At 37.6% G+C, this 18,514-nt stretch overlaps 1 protein-coding gene across 4 annotated transcripts in view; it reads left to right on the plus strand.

Annotated features, from left to right (window-relative positions):
• The window catches only part of LAMA2 (laminin subunit alpha 2), a 599,838-nt gene that overhangs the window by 392,003 nt on the left and 189,321 nt on the right, over positions 1-18,514 (plus strand). For all 4 annotated transcript variants that reach the window (XM_087865477.1, XM_087865478.1, XM_045805578.2 and 1 more), the window contains 7 exons: positions 4,437-4,673; positions 5,915-6,058; positions 6,759-6,938; positions 7,047-7,235; positions 7,316-7,449; positions 10,987-11,104; positions 18,221-18,355. In XM_087865477.1, the coding sequence (XP_087721603.1) occupies positions 4,437-4,673; positions 5,915-6,058; positions 6,759-6,938; positions 7,047-7,235; positions 7,316-7,449; positions 10,987-11,104; positions 18,221-18,355 (1,137 nt within the window). The remainder of the gene's footprint in view (positions 1-4,436; positions 4,674-5,914; positions 6,059-6,758; positions 6,939-7,046; positions 7,236-7,315; positions 7,450-10,986; positions 11,105-18,220; positions 18,356-18,514) is intronic.

Below are 18,514 nucleotides of genomic sequence, written 5' to 3' on the forward strand. Positions count from 1 at the left end.
CTCATTTTTAGACATATATCCTATTGGCCCCATAAATTCTATCTCAGCTTCTCCAAACTCTATGTTTCTCAATCCAGCTGTAGTGCTGGCTTTATTTGGGTTCCCCCTTTTTGGGTTGCAGCCCAGAAATTTCCTTCATGCCCTGCCTCATTTGCTTTCCTTTTCTCAGAAATCACAGTCCTGTGCTTCCTGGCATCCACTGTTTGAAAATAGTTGTTTCTTAGTTTTCATTTTTTAGTTTTTGGTTTTGTAGTTTAACAGCTTAAAAGAGTGAAGATAAACCATGTAAGTGCTTTAAAAACTAAAAGACTGTTTAAAAAGAAAGAATATTCTTTAGTTATCAAATGCAACACAGAGGTCAAATAGGATTAGGATTGACCGGTGTCCATTAAGAGCAATAAATAAGGGCATTTTGATGTTAATGAGAGTCATTCTAGTCAATCACATGGGTTGAGGAATATTAGAACACGATGACCAAATGTGGCCTGTATGACTCTGTGGTAGTACCAAATAGAGATGTAAACCATTTTTTCTGCACACATGCAGGCTCTAATCATCTTTACATATATGATAGAGCATCGGAATACATGGGTCCAGAATACATAACCTAGAAGAAAACAAGAGTATTGGTGATTGTTCAAAGAAGTTCAGATATATGACTTCAATTAGTCATATGTTAGTCATTAGTCATTAGTCTAGTTTCTAATAAAAACTAGAAAGGACACTCATCTTTCTAGTGCCAATGACACTATTAAGTTTGAAGTACATTTTTGGAAACAAAACAAAAACTTCTCAAGAGTTCCAAAGCTCTTTGTGAGTATGAACAGTGCTATCAATTTCTATGTTGGACTTTTTGCATTTTCAACTTTGAATCCAAGCACTACCCCATCCCTGGGACTCATGAATAAACTCCAAGGAAACTTAAGAGGGTTCCATTCTATCCACAAAATCCTGTGATGTGGCCAAACTCTAATAATCTCCTGAGATTAAAGCTGATGTCTAACCTGGATATAAATCTAAATGGAATATAGACCAAGTTTCCTTTAAAAAAAAAAAAAGTAGTTCTATGTTTGATACCATTATTTTACTGGTCATTGAATTAACATTATGTTGATTGAAGTTGATTGAAAATTTTTTATTACTTTGAACCACTGTTAAAAATCTGAATTTCTGAATAGTTACACACTTCTTCATTATGAATGATTACAAAAGAATTCATAGAGTCCTCACAAATATTTATGAGCATGTATTCTATTGAAAAAATTGGGATGATTATAATCTAAATGAACAGTGATTTGAGATTTATAGCTTCCTTGTCTGTGTGTCATGGATAATTTCTCTGTGCTGAAGTGTGAGTGCACACATCATTTGAGCTTTCACTGAAGTAGAATACAAAGCCTGCCATCTTTCACTAGCAGGGGAATAGTGCATAAATCCTCTATTGCTAAACAAACATTACATCTAATTATGATTTAAGTTTGATTTTGGCTATAGTGCTATCTAAACATATGGTTAATGGTCCCTTTTATTCTCCACTATAACTTCCTGAATAAACTTCCTGATTTGGAAAGGCACCAATGTCTACTTGGACTGTCATCTAGTCTTTAAGAATTAGTGCTTTGGTACTATATAATAAATTGGGTAGCAGACACTTCATATTTTAGTTCAAGGATAAGAATGTCTCATGAGACATTTTAAAATATATCACATGGCTATAGTTTCCCTAACATCATAATTTTCTGTTTCTGATTATGGCACACTTTATGTAAGTGAATCAAGAAAAAAATCACTTAAGTGAAAGAATTAATTCTTATTTTTTAAGATTTTATTTATTTATTTTAGAAAAAGAGAGAGCAGGGAGAGGGAAAGGGACAAGCAGACTGTGCTAAGCACAAAGCCTGACATGGGGCTCTATCCCACCACCTCTGAGTTCATGACCTGAGCCAAAATCAAGAGTCAGATACTTAACTGACTGAGCCACCCAGGCTCCCCTAATTATCCTTATTTTGAAATCTCTTCTACATCTGATGTTCTATAAGGATGAGTTAAGTGGGATGACAGCAGTGGGTTATTCTATGCTTAGGAAACTATGTCTATATAACATAATAAATAATCACATTATGGATCTTTGGGCTTAAAAATAACTTATAGTAGCATTTTTTTTTTTTTTACTGGATAGCATTGAAGACAGAAAAATACTTATTCATAAAGACAGCAAAAATAATAAGGCTGGTGATTATTTTAATATCAGAATCTGGGAAGATAGTTCACCAAACATTTGGGCAGGAAAGAGATGATAGATGGAAACTGGTGATGGTACATCACGTCCTAGAAAGAGTAGTCTCGTGAGTAAACTACTGTTGGCAAGAGCAGAGGCAGGAACATCCCCGGGAGTAGTGGATATAAGAATTAAGCTGAGCGATGAACGCTTGAGAAATGCAAAGGGATATCCTGCCAGACTTGGATTTGGGAATTTGGCAAGTTGTAATGCATATAATTCTGCTATAGAGCTCTACAGGTATAGATCTGAGAATGATAATAAAACAGTACCAGAAAGACTCAGGTCATTGATGACATACAAACATTGCATGGTGGAAAACTCAGACACAAAGAAAGATGGTACCCACGTGGGTACCAAGTTGGGACTCACTTGGGTGGCAGAAACCATAACTGTTATTTAAACAGGGAAAGTAGCATATAAAGAATTGTTAACTGGTTAAAGGTAGTTACTAAAAAAGCATAAAGGAAGGATGTAGGGGGACCTAAAGTAACAGGTGCAAAAGAATAGTTGCTTTTGCTAGGCTGAGTGAGGGTGAACAGAGTTTGTGGGCAAGTGCTTGTCTATAGATGTTGTCCACCATTGTTGCAGGATGTGAGCATACTGAAGCTGCTTGTCACGGTCAGAGCATGTGTGCCGACCAAAGCTACTCAGAAAGCTGCCTGTGGGGAGAGAGTGGCCTGAGGGCACAACTGAGATTCTTTCTGGGCTGCTGGGCTCTCATACTATAGTAAAAGAGTTAACAGTGACAATAGAAATGAAGAACCAGAACCCAGGACAGAAGTGTCTTCTCACCACTGTGGCCTTATTGGGTCTCTCCAGGGCCCACTGTTGACTAAGCCTAACGTTCTGCTACCTAATCACAGAGAAATGTCTACAGGGTCCAACCATGGTATCATAAAGCAGGACAAGGAAGAGGGAATTTAGAGCTCCGAGCCAGTGTTGATCATTGCCACTGCTGATCTCTGAAAATAATTTATTCCAAGATCCTAAATGGAATTTTAGAAACTTGCTTGGCATTTTCATTAAATTACTATGAGCTAGGAGCTCTGTAAATCAAGAGCAGAAAGACTTAAAAGAATACAAGACGAAAAGACATACAAATGAGCACAAATTAAAACTGAGATCAAATAAATTATTGAAAATCAGCTAAAAAATGCAATCGTGTAATTAAAAATGCATTGGTGGCATATACATACAATGGAATTTTCAGTGTGTAAAATGGGCACTATAAAATGGTCAACAAATCTGAGAGGCAAATAGGAAAACGGCTGCAGAGAACATTAGGATATCACAGGTTGGGCAGACAGACAAAAGCGGTGTACTTTAAGAATTGTAGGTGATCCTAAAGAAGCAGATGGGTAAATTAGGACAGAAGTAAAAACCAAAAATAAATTTAAATAAAAAAATACTGTTGTTCTCAAACTGAAAGAACTCATCAGAGTCTAATAAATTAATAAAAAAGACTCAAACTTTTAAAAATTCTAGCAAAATTTTGAGTTACATAAATGAAGAGAACAATCCTATATGCATGCCGAGGAGGAAGAAATACATTACCAGGAAAGCACTTCAAATCAGGCTTGTCTGCAAAACGAAATGCCAGAAAACAACAACCTAGCTAGATGTCACTTTCCTGAGTTCTCTTGGCTTCCCCAAATCTGGTTTGGGGCTCTCTGTGTGTTCTCAGAGACTTCTGCACTTCCCCTATTATATAATTCTTATTTCATCCTGTTGTATATATACTCACTTGTCTCCCTCTCTTAGACTGTTAGATAAGTCTCTTTACAGCTTAAATTCTGTAAAAATGAGATGATAAGGTAAAATGACCCTGTCTAAAGTTCAGTCTTTGAAACAAAAAGTGGTTGAGGAAAACCCATACCTACCTTCTCCTTGCTACAAAAAGAAAAAACACACGTTTTCTTTCTTATTCAATAGGATTATGGTTTCTGGACACTCATCTATTTTAGTAAATGCAGGAAGCAATTTTAATGTTATGTTCATTGATGTTTCCCAAGCGACTAAACTAGAACAGTACAAAGCATATAATAGACACATGATGAATATGTGTTTAATGGAAGCATAGAAACATTTGAATTAAAATTTTAAGCTATTTCCCGTGAAATGGTGTTAATGGTTGCTGTTTTTATCTCCTCCGTAGGCTTGTAACTGCAGCACAGTGGGATCCTTGGATTTCCAATGTAATATAAACACGGGCCAATGCAGCTGTCACCCCAAATTCTCTGGTACAAAATGTACAGAGTGCAACCGAGGTCACTGGAACTACCCTCACTGCAGTCCCTGCGAGTGCTTCCTTCCCGGGACTGAGGACAGGACCTGTGACTCAGAGACTAAAAAGTGCTCCTGTATTGATCAGACTGGGCAGTGCACCTGTAAGGTATGTGCTGCTGAAATATACTAAAGGAACACCTTCCCTGGGTTCTCTTTCCGTTGCTCACTTTTAACTTCATTCAGTGGTCATTATTCATGCTCCATTATGTTAAACAAATAGACAAAAATTCATTATCAGACACAGTTTTTATACGTATATGCTTATTGGCATACAGAGAAGCACTGCTCTTTAAGAACTTACTTTCAACCAAAATCCAACTTTGTTTCCAGTTGATAGAGATAATATACTTTTAATGGTGAAGTTAAATTTTTCTTTACATATTTGCTTTGCTTAAACAGGAATAATTTGGGAAGGAAAAAAAAATGACAGTTTTCTTAAGCATCATCAGAGAAAAATCACAGCTAGATAATAGAGCTTCTAAAAAACCATTTCTCTTCAAATTAATCCACAATCACTGTACACTGAAAAATATATTTACTGCTGTGGAAGTTCAGTAAAATTTCATCACGTATAAACACTGACATAACAAACAGTGACTACGTGCAAAATTCAGCTCTCATTAATATTGTTAAATGATGTAGAAAAACAGGCAATTAAAAAGGATAAGAGGGATTTTTTCCCCCCTTAGATATTTCTGAAAAATCAATCCCAGGATAAATGCGGTTAAGACCATGTCAGAGGTATCTTTTCAAGAAAAAAGTCTATGCAAAGAGGGACAGAGCACATAGGAAAATGAAATCCAGGGAGTGATTATTAAAATAGTCTTCTGAATTTAGAAAATGGCAGATTTTGCCATTGAAGTCCCCAGACAAAACACAAAGTCGAATGCTGCATTATTACATATTATGATTATACACTGTGTTTAATATGTATTTGATGTGGATGTATATGCCACAGAATGATAATTGTATAAACCTATATTTTAACACCCTGCCTTTTTTTTTTTTTTTACTACTTTATATCACACCACTGTCTGGGAATCAATGTTTCTGTTTTGCCTTTGAAAGTCTCATGACTCTTTCATATTGTTCACAGTGGATATTAGGAAATGTGCAGCTTAGATTGTAAAACCAGTATACAATAGCCTCTGCAATGTCTTTCTGTATAAATAAAGCCTTTTTTAGACTTCTGAAATTCTAACAATGAAATTAACTACATATGCCATTTCAGACGTGAGTCTAATCCTCAGTGTTCCTTTTTGGTTAATTAAGAAGTATTACTCATTCTCAAGTGTATTTCTTTTATAACCTCATTACCGACCCCGAGGAACTCTCCTCTTCCTTCAGGCGAATGTAGAAGGTGTCCACTGTGATAGGTGCCGGCCGGGCACATTTGGACTTGACGCCAGGAACCCACTTGGCTGCAGCAACTGCTATTGCTTCGGGGCTACTACCCAGTGCTCGGAAGCAAAGGGACTGATCCGTACGTGGGTGAGTAAGGAACAGCTGAGCCATGTAATGGTATGATGTCAGTTTCTGCTTGTGTCTTTCAGCCAGGCCCTGGGGGGTAGGAGGCGATGGTGAAACATTTAAGCAAGCTTTTCCCCTGTGCACTTTTAGAACTGGGGCCATGTGACATTAGACAGTTGGGATAAATGCCTTTTTTTTTTCCACCTGAAAATAGCTCATTTATTGTTGATGAGGAAATAGATGCCCAGTGAGAAAGGGAGACATTGTAACCGAAGCATTGTGTTTGGGGGATGGGCAGAAGCTGCCTTCTGGAGAGTGAGGGCGCCGGCGCGTGAATGCAGGCACGTGCTCAGGGCAGTCACGAAAACCAGAACTGGCTGCACGTTCTCTCCAACCAGCCTTAGAGAATCGCTGCCTTTTAAGGGGGCAGCGCGTTCGTTCTTACTGTCATTTTTCTCTAGCTCTTCCCACTTTAAGTTCTACTTTTTATTAGTGTAAAAAACCAATTTTCACAAATGTTGCAGTTTTCACCGTGCACACAGGGCAGAAAGATCCACCCCCTGCCCTGGTGTCTCGCGATGCGCTAGTTTTATTTCTCGTCAGAACTCCTCCTCAGAGGGAGAAGGGGACTGCAGAGAGACACGCGGTCCCGCACTTCGTTTCGAAGGGGTGCCCATAAGACTTGTGCTCAGCCCCCCGCGGTGTGCTGGTGCCCTCGCAGGTGACCCTGAAACCTGAGCAGACCATCCTGCCTCTGGTGGACGAGGCACTGCAGCACACCACTACCAAAGGCATCGTGTTTCAACACCCAGAGATTGTTGCACACATGGACCTGGTGAGACAGGAACTCCGTTTGGAACCTTTTTATTGGAAACTTCCAGAACAGTTTGAAGGAAAGAAGGTAAGGACAAGAACTTCAAAGTCCTATGAGAACAAAGTAAAATGTGTTTTTGGAATCACGCCATATGGGGCTTTATCTGACTCGCCACTCCTCATTTTCTTTTGCCAGTTGATGGCCTATGGCGGCAAACTCAAGTACGCAATCTATTTTGAGGCTCGGGAAGAGACAGGTTTCTCTACCTACAATCCTCAAGTTATCATTCGAGGTGGTACCCCTACGCATGCTAGAATTATCGTCAGGCATATGGCTGCTCCTCTAATTGGCCAGTTGACACGGCATGAAATCGAAATGATAGAGGTAAGCTGATTAGTTTGGGGCAAGGATGCCAGTGGTTTTGCATTTAGTTTCATCAAAGTGGTTTCTTTTCCTGTTAACAGAAAGAATGGAAATATTATGGTGATAATCCTCGAATCAGTAGATCTGTGACCCGTGAAGACTTCTTGGATATTCTATATGATATTCATTATATTCTTATCAAGGCAACTTATGGAAATATCATGAGACAAAGCAGGTAAACTATAATAGAGTAAAAGTTCAATTCTTATTTTAGAGTCTATAGGTAAGATCGATAAGACACCCGACAAGAAAGATTTAGATGTTTGGTTTGGAAGTGTGATGGTAGAAAACAAGTCAAGGATGGCTTCCAGGTCACCTGGTGGAAGATACTACCATCCTCCCCCCCGCCCCCAAAATAAAATAGAATGAGAAGCAAGTTTAAGGGGAGGGGAAAAAAAAAAATTGACCTTTGACCTGGTGAGTTTTAGATGCCAGTCAGAAATTCAGAAGAAGTCGCCCTGCAGGGTAGAGATAGATAACTATTGTGCTATAAATAGATTACAAGATTGCTGAGAAAGTGACCCCCTTAAAATTTCGAGGGAGTCAGTCAGGGTCAAGTTGGTCTCATTTTTTCCAACCATGGGCATTCTCAGTGTTCATCCCAGTGCGCCCTACAATATTGTCCCTCTCACTGTGAATCACGATGTGAAAAGATTGGGAATCACACCGAATAGAGAAGGACAGAAGAATAGTAATAGTAAATGTGGTGTCATGGAAGCCAAAGGATGAGAATACTACAAGGAAGGAGGTATAGTTTCGTATAACCCAAGGAGGCCAATTAAAATGAGGCTTTTGAGACTGTCACCTAGTATCACACTGGTGCCATTCATAACACCAATTTTTGTAGAATCCTGGCGCAAATCTCAAAGTTTTGAGCTATGAATAGGGCACAGTGGCCCTAACAGATAGGCGTAGACTATTGTTTTCCATGAACATAAATGTAAAAGGGAGGAATGAGATAGTGTCAAAGATCAAAGGATGATTGTTTAATCTGAGTGAGAAGTAAACATGTTTACAAGCCCTGAGGGAAAGGAGTTTGTAGCAAGATATACATTAAAAATGATAGGATAAAGAGAAAATAAATAATGGAGAAGCCAGGAGATTTCAACCTGAGCACAATGATCACGTCCTACTGTGGAAGGGGCAATTTACCCAATGAGATAAAATGAGGAATTGCACACATGTATTTAAGTTTCCTGCCATGGAGGCAGAAAGTTGAGTTCGTACACATAGTCTCAATTTCTCTGGCATGTCAATTTCTCTGTTATTTCCTGTAAGAATAGGAATCAATAGATGTTTGAAAACAAGTCTTATAGAAAAAAATAGTAGATCCATTTAGAAAAACAAAACAAAAAAATTATGAATTCTTTTATTGGCAAACCAATGAATATATAAATCCCGTATTTCAGATGTTTAAACTATACTAAACATAGGAGAAGTTTTTTTTTCTTTGTTGCAAAAGATCCATATTGTTCTTCTGATTGGACCATTAGTCGGGACTTTGAGTAAAAGAATAAATCAAGGATCAAAATTCACTTTCAAATCTGTATCCCTTTGGTGTTCTTTTTCTCACCTCTAAAGTTATTTTATGTGAAATAATTTTTAAAAAGTCATGTACCAAAAATATACTGCCAGCAATATCATTAATTATTTTAAAATATCAAGTGTAAATCAGGTGGCAGAAGCCAAGGCAATATTTGTATGTCATGGAAGATAGCAGGTAACTTTGTGGGTGTGGAAATGAATAATTATTTTGCAAATTCTTCCATGCTACAGTGAGAGTCTGGTAGCACAGAACATTTTGTTCGTAGAACTGATAGAAACAATGATGTCATGCATTTTTCATTATACTTTCTTTGCTTCCCTCACACTGATTCCCTTTTATGGGGGAAAAGATCACCTTTATTTTGTCCCCCCCCTTAAATCTCTTTATCTTATCATATTGTTCACAGACCCCTCTAAATAAAATTCTTTAAGAGATCATTTTGTGAAACTTAAGGATAAATAAATAAATACATCACTTGTTTTAGGCTCAATAAAAACGAAAGCCATTGTCTATCAACAATAAGAATAAATAAAGCAATGGATCAGCACTTAATTTTCTAATACAGTGGAATCGCGACGACAGTGAAAGATACATTTGAATCTTCTGTCAAAGATAGAACATAACCCTGCATCTTTGTTCAGTTACAGATTTAAAACAGTCTCAGAAGCAGAGGGTTTGAGAGTTTTACATGTAGTTTGAGACTTTGTATATAATGTCAATGCTTACATTGCCTTTTTTCCTTCGCTTTTGTCTTCTCTCACATTCATTGGAAGGATATAACAACTTTGCATTTCAGTCTTCACTTAAATAGAAGCTTGAGTTTGGCCAAATCCCTGATTCAAGCAAAAGTTGCTCTTTCATCATCTGAGAAAAACCAGGTGCATTGCAGAAATATCTGTTGTTGACACACAATTCAAGTTTTACTCAGTTTTTTAAATATTCACCAACCTGTTGTGTGCGTGCATGTGGGAGAGAAGGGAAGATGATGCTAGTAACCCCTCATGTTATAAAATACCCCCCGATGCCAACAGAGAAGACTCCTGAACAAAGCTCGTTACCCTCTGACTCCCACACACAATCCAAGGGAATATAAAGGTGGAGTCTTTCTTGCAGGAGGGGAGTGGTTTGTTTATAGGTCAAACTGCTCTGTGTACTATAAGGAGGGGAGAGTGAAATCGGAAATTTAATTGAACATGTGTTTCATAAAGGCTGGTTGATCTTCCGAGTGAAGATTACAATCTAGCAAAGTCAAGGTGTGCATTCATAATTCAGTGTCAATAAAACGTACCTATGCTTGTTACAAAGTTTATGATTCAAGCTCCTTAAACTATTGGAGGTGACTTTTAGTGAAGCAAAACTATTCATTTTCTCATTTAAAAGTTTATTTGCAGAACATTTCATGTTACCAGTTAGTCAATCATGAAATAGTCTGAGTTTATGGGCCGCATATATTTTTTAATGCATAATTTCAAATGAATGTAAAAGGTATCAACATTTTTGCTAGGAATATATATAGCTTTTTCAATTATAAGGACCTTTCTACCAATAGGAAGGGTGAGCTAAGTTAGTTGAAGGATTTACTTAATAAAATTAACAAAATCACTAATTTGAAAGGTTCTTTATCCTTTATCCAGTAAGATCAATATTACGGGATTATGTTCCATTGTTGTTTTCTAGATGGTTTTCTAAAGTTCTTGAAAGGACATTCCGACACTCAAGAGGAAGAAATCCGGCTAGTTGTAAATTAAAAGCAATTTCACTTGTGACTACGGAGATATTCTAATGGGGAATGACCTTGGTTTGTCTGTTTGAAGGAATATAACTGTCTAATTAATTGGCCATGTCTACCTGAAGCCACTCACATTTTAAAATGTGGGGAAAAAAATCTTTATAATAACTTCTCAACAGGACATCGGACATCTAATTTACTAAACTCCTTATGATTTATGTGAAGATTTTGCTAATGTGTAATCTCAGCCTTTGAGGAAGCAAAGATGCAGGGATATGATGTGGCATCTGAGCCCCTGGAATTTAGGCAGCTTGAAAACAACAGGACAAGCTTGAGGTTATTGACAAAAACCCGAGAAGACTCTTTGTAGGATTGGGTGTTTACTATGTGAGCTTAATTTACTGGCGTGATAATCTAAATACATGCGCTGTTTGCAGGATTTCTGAGATCTCGATGGAGGTAGCCGAACAAGGACGCCTAACAGCACTGACTCCTCCAGCTCGCTTGATAGAAAGATGTGATTGTCCCCCAGGCTATGCTGGTTTGTCCTGTGAGGTAAGCTGGTTACCCCTAACCTTAAGCTCAACTCACTTCACCAGCCAAATGGAAATACTTCCACAACTATCTTGGCTGCAGTTTTCCTTGTTCATGCATATCCTTTATATATATATATATAAATTTATATATATATATATATATATATATATATATATATATATATATATAATTTATTTATTTTTTTATTTTTTTACCTTCCGCTCACAGCGTGAGACACAGTAAGATAAGGGTGGTGTTACTGTGACTTAGAAGTAGGAATCACATCCGAAGGGAAATATTTGATGAAAATTAAAAGATTTGTAAAAATATGGAGCAGTCAGGAAATAAGAATGTTTTCAGAAAGCACCTTTATTATATCTGAGCTATTTTCTCGGCACCTCTTCTGAATGGCTAAAGACGTTTAAGCCGCAGTGATTCTGAGATAGGATTATATTAGGTTTTGAAGATTGTTTTTATATGGAACATGACAGAACGTAGGCACTAAATAGCAGAATGTTCCCTTCAACATAAGCTTCTCAGAAGGGCGTATGTTTTTCCCACAGTGCCACTACCATCCAGTCGTTATATTTTTTAAAATTGCTTATTTTGCTCTCTGGGATTTTCCTTTGATTATCTTTAGAACTGGCATATTTTCTAGATCTTTATCCTCTGGAAGTCTATTTCATTTTTGTGAATATGAAATATTAATAGGAAGAGTATATTATAGGGGAAAGTGGAATGGATGGGAAACTAGCCTGAGTTTGAATCTCGACTTCACCATATACCAGGACTGAGACCTTGCACCATTCACTAAACCTCTTTAAGCTTCAGCTGGTAAACCTCCAAAACCCTTACTTGCCACCACACTTGTCCCTCTCCTGCAGACCCATAGTATTCCCCACAGTGCAACAACCAAAGTCATAGGACGGTCGTCCAGGATCTGCTCCAGCCCTGCAGCGCAGATGCCTTCCTGGTAGGCAGATTGTTGGTGCCCACCGTGTAGCTGGTTAGATATTCTTAATACCTCTCCTACCTATGGCTGAGGGAGGAATCATATGAAGACGAAATGAGCTGTGACCCTAAAGCACTATTACGGTGCCTGGCAGTAGGCAACACTGATTGATGTTAATAGTATTATTATGAAATAATTAGTTATATATCCATGCATTGATTTCTTTACATACAATGGTATGCATCTTTCGTAAATAGGATTTGAGGAGTTTTATTAAGTCTGGCTCGTAAGGCAGGTGGTGGCACAAGCTTGAAACTAAAGTAACTTAAAAATAATGAATATAAATATCTTGAGATGTAGCATACTATGATGAAAAGGAGTTTGGTTTCAGTGAATCCTCCCTAGCTCCACCACTTGGACAGGATATTCACTCTGTTTGCTGCTGGCCCTTAGAATTTTTACCTGTACAGTCATCATGAGGATTGATTTCAGTGAAAATATGTGTGAAGGTCCTATTATAAACTGAAATGCTATTCAAGTTAGTTACCATTATATAAATTCCATGTTGTTCAGAGAACAATATCATAAGAATAACTGCAAATATCTGTGAAACGTCCCTGGAACAATTTTATAACTTTGTGGCTGCTCTGATGGGCGATATTCATATGAATGTGTCTGTTTTGATCTAATAAATAAATAATTCGGCTTGTTATGAAGTCATAACTCCTACACATACATAATGCACTTGTACCCATACTAGTAAGTGTATATATTGCACTTATATGCACAACCAACCAAAATACACATATGTGCACACAGTGTACGTGTGAGCATTGAGACGTGAATGTGGCACATATAAAACATGCTACCTTTCCAATGAGTATAAAAGACTTAAAGACAGAAGACAGAAAGAACTTGAGATTTTTCTAGACAAGTGGAATTTTATCCCAAGAAGCATTTTTGCTATACTGTTGGTTTACTGTGTGACCTTGGTCAATTCTTTAATTGGTATAGGCCTTTGTTGCTTTATAGGTATCCAGTCTATAAATTAACAGATTGGGTTTTGAAATTCTAGAATTCTCTGATTCTGCGATATTATTTTGCTATAAAAGGTATTGTGTAAGTAGTCAAGATTGACCTTCAGCTGTCTTGAAGCGAAAGCTACCACAGCTATACTTCTTTCTGCATGTATTTCAAAGAATACTGTTCACTTACAAATAAAAATGTGAGTAGAGTAGCAAATTATTTTAATGCAGTCTACCTTCCATTCTGGATTTTAAATGTTAAAAACTCTTTTTGCTGTGACTGGTAGGCCTTTTAAATAGCATATTCTAAAACATGCTTGTCCATTAATCTTAGTAATTTTCCATCATTATGTGAAAATATATATTAGCACAAATAAGGAAACTGATAAATGGAGAAGATTAAGAGAACTAGGAACACATACAACCCAGCATCTGCACTGGTGGCTTCACCTATGTCCTGTGAATTTCACTTAAGCTCCTATTTACAGACAATAATTACAGTAATATCCTAGTGTTGAGATTATGGGGATAAAGGCCTATCTCTCATAATAAGGTGCCTGAGGTGTTCTCCACATCCCATTGCCTCTAATCCATTATACATCTTATTTATAATTCATCTTGATTCTAAAGTGTAATTACCCAAGCATAAAATCTAATCATCAAAGCAAGAGCTAAGGACAGTTTTGAAATAATACCTCCCATTCCAGTAACATATGCTTTGGGTCATGAATACACAAAGCAATTCCTTTACAATATTTTTGCTAAATGTATGGTATTCTAGAGACATTTGCATGTACAAGCTCTTCATTTCTTGTCTTTACCCAAAATGTGGTTGCAAATAAATAGAATTAAGTGTTAGTTACTGCTGAAAATATAGCCAATTGTAAAGACACTTAGCCTTTGCCTGTTGCCTGTCATCTTATGACGCTTTGGCCCTGTCCCTTGAGAGTGTTAGTTCTAGAAATACTCACTTATTACAATCTGTGATTTGAAGTAAAAATCAGATTCCCTTTAGAAATCAAATGAAGGACTCAGTTTCCTTACCACGATTGTTGGTATGGGAGCCATTGAGTTTACAGTCATTTCTTACCATTGTCTGAGTTCACATGATTGCCTGACTGACCTAAGCTGACCTAAACTGGAAATGGAAATAGTCAGTACTGAGTGTGTGGCTCTCTGCGATAAGATCATGGTGATAAATAGTTGCAGACGATCTCTAGCTTGTATGTTGTGCACTTCAGCCTCCGTCTCCTCACCTTCATGTTACAATAGGGCTTCTGGCTCACAGTTGAATGGTTGCTGTCTACTGGGTCACCATTCTGGAGCTGTTATTTTTGGCTACTAAAAATAACTTTTTACATCTCCCCAAAATGTATCCCTATTATCAACTCATAAAAGTCAAAGGACAAAATAGTGAAAATAGACTTTTCTTCTCCCATATGCACATCTCTTGGGACACCTTTACCACTTTTGTTATATGTGGAAGACCCAAAGACTGTTTTCATGTGCATAAAAATATCGAGGCAGATGGTATGGGGAAGTAGGTAGACATGGATATTCTGTTACCCAATGCAATGGAGAACAATTACTGTTGTTTTTATTTTTAGTCTGTCTTCAATGACTATATTTTTAAAAATTTTCTGGAATAGAGGCATCTATGTTGATTTATTGTATGTGAAGCACTAACCATACATCATCTTATTTAATCCTCACAACAACCTTATGAAAGAAAAAACAACTTATGGTTTACTGAATGCTTATCCTGCACAACACCAACCATGTTTCCTAATAAGTCTACACCAACATTGAGTACATATTATGATCCCCATGTTATGGGTGGGGAAATGGAAGCCCAGGTGGGGTACAAAACCTGCCCATGACCACACAGCTAGAAAACAGCAAAACTACAATTTGAGCCCTGTTAAATTTGTAACAGAGATTACGTACTCAACTCTGATGTTCTACAACATCCTTATGTTCCAGGTGAGGAAACTGCAGCCTGCAGTGTTCAACACCTGTGTAATATTATATTAGTAAGTGATGAACGAGAATGAAACCAAGGATTCCCTGGTTGCAAGACCGGCGTAAAGGTAGAAGATAGGGTTTCCATTGGCAACGGCACAAGCGCTCTTGTTAAAGTCTAAGGAGAGAGGTGGGAGATGTTGTGTAACTCTGCACCTGGAGCTGTGGGTTTTCTATTCTCTTTGTCTCCATCCTCCCACATTTTGTGCAAATGAGATTTGAACATTTTGATGAGATGCCATATCATGCAAATGAAGATAGAAGGACAGCAGAAGACAATTGAGCTATGAATAACTTTAGCACAAGGAAAGAGAACTTTGGAAAAGTTTGAGTTGAGAAAAAAGGGACAGTGTTTATTTGCTTTTCTTAAATTCTCCATTTTGTTTCAGAAAGGATTGTAGATAGGACTTGAAAAAATAGCTATTATCTTTCCTCTTTTTATTCCGACTCAAGCATAATCATTCTCATAAATGTTGCCCCAGTTCACTGAGAACATCTGATATTGAAAAGCTCTCAAAAATACCAAAAGTGGAAAGAATGAATACAAAAAAGGATCCCAGAAAGGAGGGGATTAAGATAGAATAAATACATCCAATTCCTTTAAAGAGTGTTTTCAGGTTCTAACTCTTGCATTGTCTCTTGCTTTGCTAACTCTTAGAAATTTTATCTATCAGGACATAAAATTTAATCTAGAATGTTAGAACTAAAGATTCAGAAATCATCTGAGTTAATATACCTGCTCATTTGTGGGGTGGGGAAACCACATCTCAATGATGCCACGCAACTTGCCTCTATCCCTTAGAAAAAACTAACTTGTAAAATCAAGGCTTCCATATTCATTTGTGGCACAGTATCAGAGTCTGTATGCCCTTTAAAAGGCACACGTTACCAGCAGAGAATGAGGAGCATGCCAGTAATTCTCAATTCTGGCTGCTAATTAGACCCCTCTAGGAGCTTTAAAACAAGCGCTGGCCCTTACTCTCAACCAGTTGAATAAGAATTTCTACAGGTGGCGGGGTACCTGGATGGCTCAGTTGGTTGAGCATCCAACTCTTGACTTCGGCTCGGGTCATGATCTCAAGGTCATGAGATCAAGCCCTAGTGAGGCTCCTTGCTGGCTGGGGAGTCTGCTTGAGATTTTCTCTCTCCCTTACCCTCTGCCCCTCCCCGCACTGTCTCTCAAAAAATAAATAAAATCTTTTTTTAAAAAATTAAAAGTTAAAGAATTTCTGGAGGTGGAGCCAGGTATGAGTATATAAATCTCAGATGATTCTATGTGCAGCCAGGATTGGGAACCACAAAGATAGGCCTAGAAGGTCCAACACAGATCTCTCCTGGGAGCTCAGGCTTAGACTCCCCTTACAGGTGCTTTTCTGCTTTGTCCTGCTCTCCTTCCCAGGAAGAGTCATAGTAATAAGGGTAATTGGGTGTGTGTCGCAGTAAACTTCACCTGCCCCGCTCACCTTCAGATTTCAGTTTATAACAATGAATTTCATGTAATTCCTCAATGAAAAGTCCTGTTGCCGAACTTTATTCTTCCTCTGAGACTTGTTTTAAACTTCTGTTTGAGGTATAAAATGGACCTACAACTCTCTATTTGTGTGATTTTCACATTCACACATACAGACACAGACACACACATGCACACCCCAACCAAATACACCAGTAAAATAATTATATAGGTATCCAAGGATGAAATCCATGTAAAGAAAATCCAGTTTTATTCTATAATCAACATACTAAAGAAATGGAACGACTCATACTGTGAAATATTTCTAAATACACTTTGAATGGTTTCTTCAGTTTCTTAAAATTTCTAGACCTTATTTGGTAACAATAGCGATATGAACCTTGATTTTCAATAATATGAATATACTTACTAAAATGTATGATGAAGTCCACCATAAGACAAATGAGACTCAAAATATTTTGAATACTGTTCCTGATTTTCTTTATCATCTTGCTCAAAGCTGGGACATTATTTAACCTCATTAAAATTTCTTATAGGCTGTGATAAAAGCAGAGAGACTCTTAATTGAATGCTTAATTGAGGTACTTTTGCAGTATCCAAATCAAAAATAAGCTAGGAGAGTGCTGACTATTGATCTTTTTCTTTTTTCCAAAGAGCCTTTTTGCATATACCACTCTGGACAACCTAGTCCAGAACCAAAAGAACGCAGAAGCATTAGGAAGTTCTTCATGCATTTTTTTTTTCCTGCTTATTCAGCAATCATTCTTTCAGCAGCAGGAGCAAGATAGCCTGTGAAAAAAAATCCGACATAGCCAAGGTGGTCAAACAGCCCCTTTATAATCTTCATTGGGATCTGAAGAGCTCACTCTTACCTCTAACTCATAAATCAAACAGTGTCTGATAAATATGGTAGCTTTGCATACCAAGAGGACTGAGCCTGGAACCTGAGACTGCTCTCATTACCTCTTCAGGACTGTGGGCTTCCTTCCCGAAAGCCAGAGATGTTTTTTTGATACATTTGCATAATAAACCCGAATGAAGATGGAAGTCTTGATTCTGCATATGTCAGCTTTGCTAGCAGTTTTCTGCTTGCTCTCAGATTTTTATTGCAAAATGAAAAAAATAGATCAGGTGAAGATAAATTTTATTGGTGGTCTAATATTCCCAAGACATGAGAATTTTGAATTTCTTGCTTTTATCGTCTTTAAATTATATCAGTATAAAAAATGCAACCATGACACTTTTCTATTTATTTAATATTTCTCTGAGTCTCATTGGACATTAGCTAGTTATCCATCAAGCATTGCAAAAGCAGATTTTAGGTTGTCAAGGACATTGGAATTCTCTCTTTAGTCCAAATGACAATTTTATTTAAAAATAAACCTCTTTCTCAAGAAAAAGACTGTTTGAAGCTTTTTCAGATTGAGTGGTATATGCAAAAGGCAGCCCTCCTTTGCTGAGTTTTGAGGTCTTGGATGACTTCTGTATACTAAGGACCACACAGAAATACACATTAGGAATCAAAACTGGCCCTTGTGTTTATAAGTGATGTTGCCTTTAATGCAGGTGGGGGGAAAGAGGTCCTTTTCACCACTGAGGAACCCAAGCATTGCTAAACCAAGATTTATAACTTGCCTGTCCTAATTGCTTTCCTTTTCTTTCAGACATGCATGCCAGGATTTTATCGACTGCGGTCTGAGCTGGGTAGCCACACTCCTAGACCAACTCTGGGCACCTGCGTTCCATGTCAATGTAATGGACACAGCAGCCTGTGTGACCCTGAAACCTCCAAATGCCAGGTATTTACCTGCGTCTTTCTTGAATAAGGCCCATGCTCATTTATCTTTACACGTGCTCAGATATCATGTGCAGAGGCGAGCAAGCTAAACTGCAGGGAGAGAGAGAGAGAGAGAGAGAGAGAGTGTGAGTGTGTGTGTGTGTGTGTGTGTGTGTGTGAA

Source organism: Ursus americanus, chromosome 11 (genome assembly GCF_024610735.1).
Source record: "Ursus americanus isolate L20-20 chromosome 11, mUrsAme1.1.p, whole genome shotgun sequence".
Taxonomy (NCBI): domain Eukaryota; kingdom Metazoa; phylum Chordata; class Mammalia; order Carnivora; family Ursidae; genus Ursus; species Ursus americanus.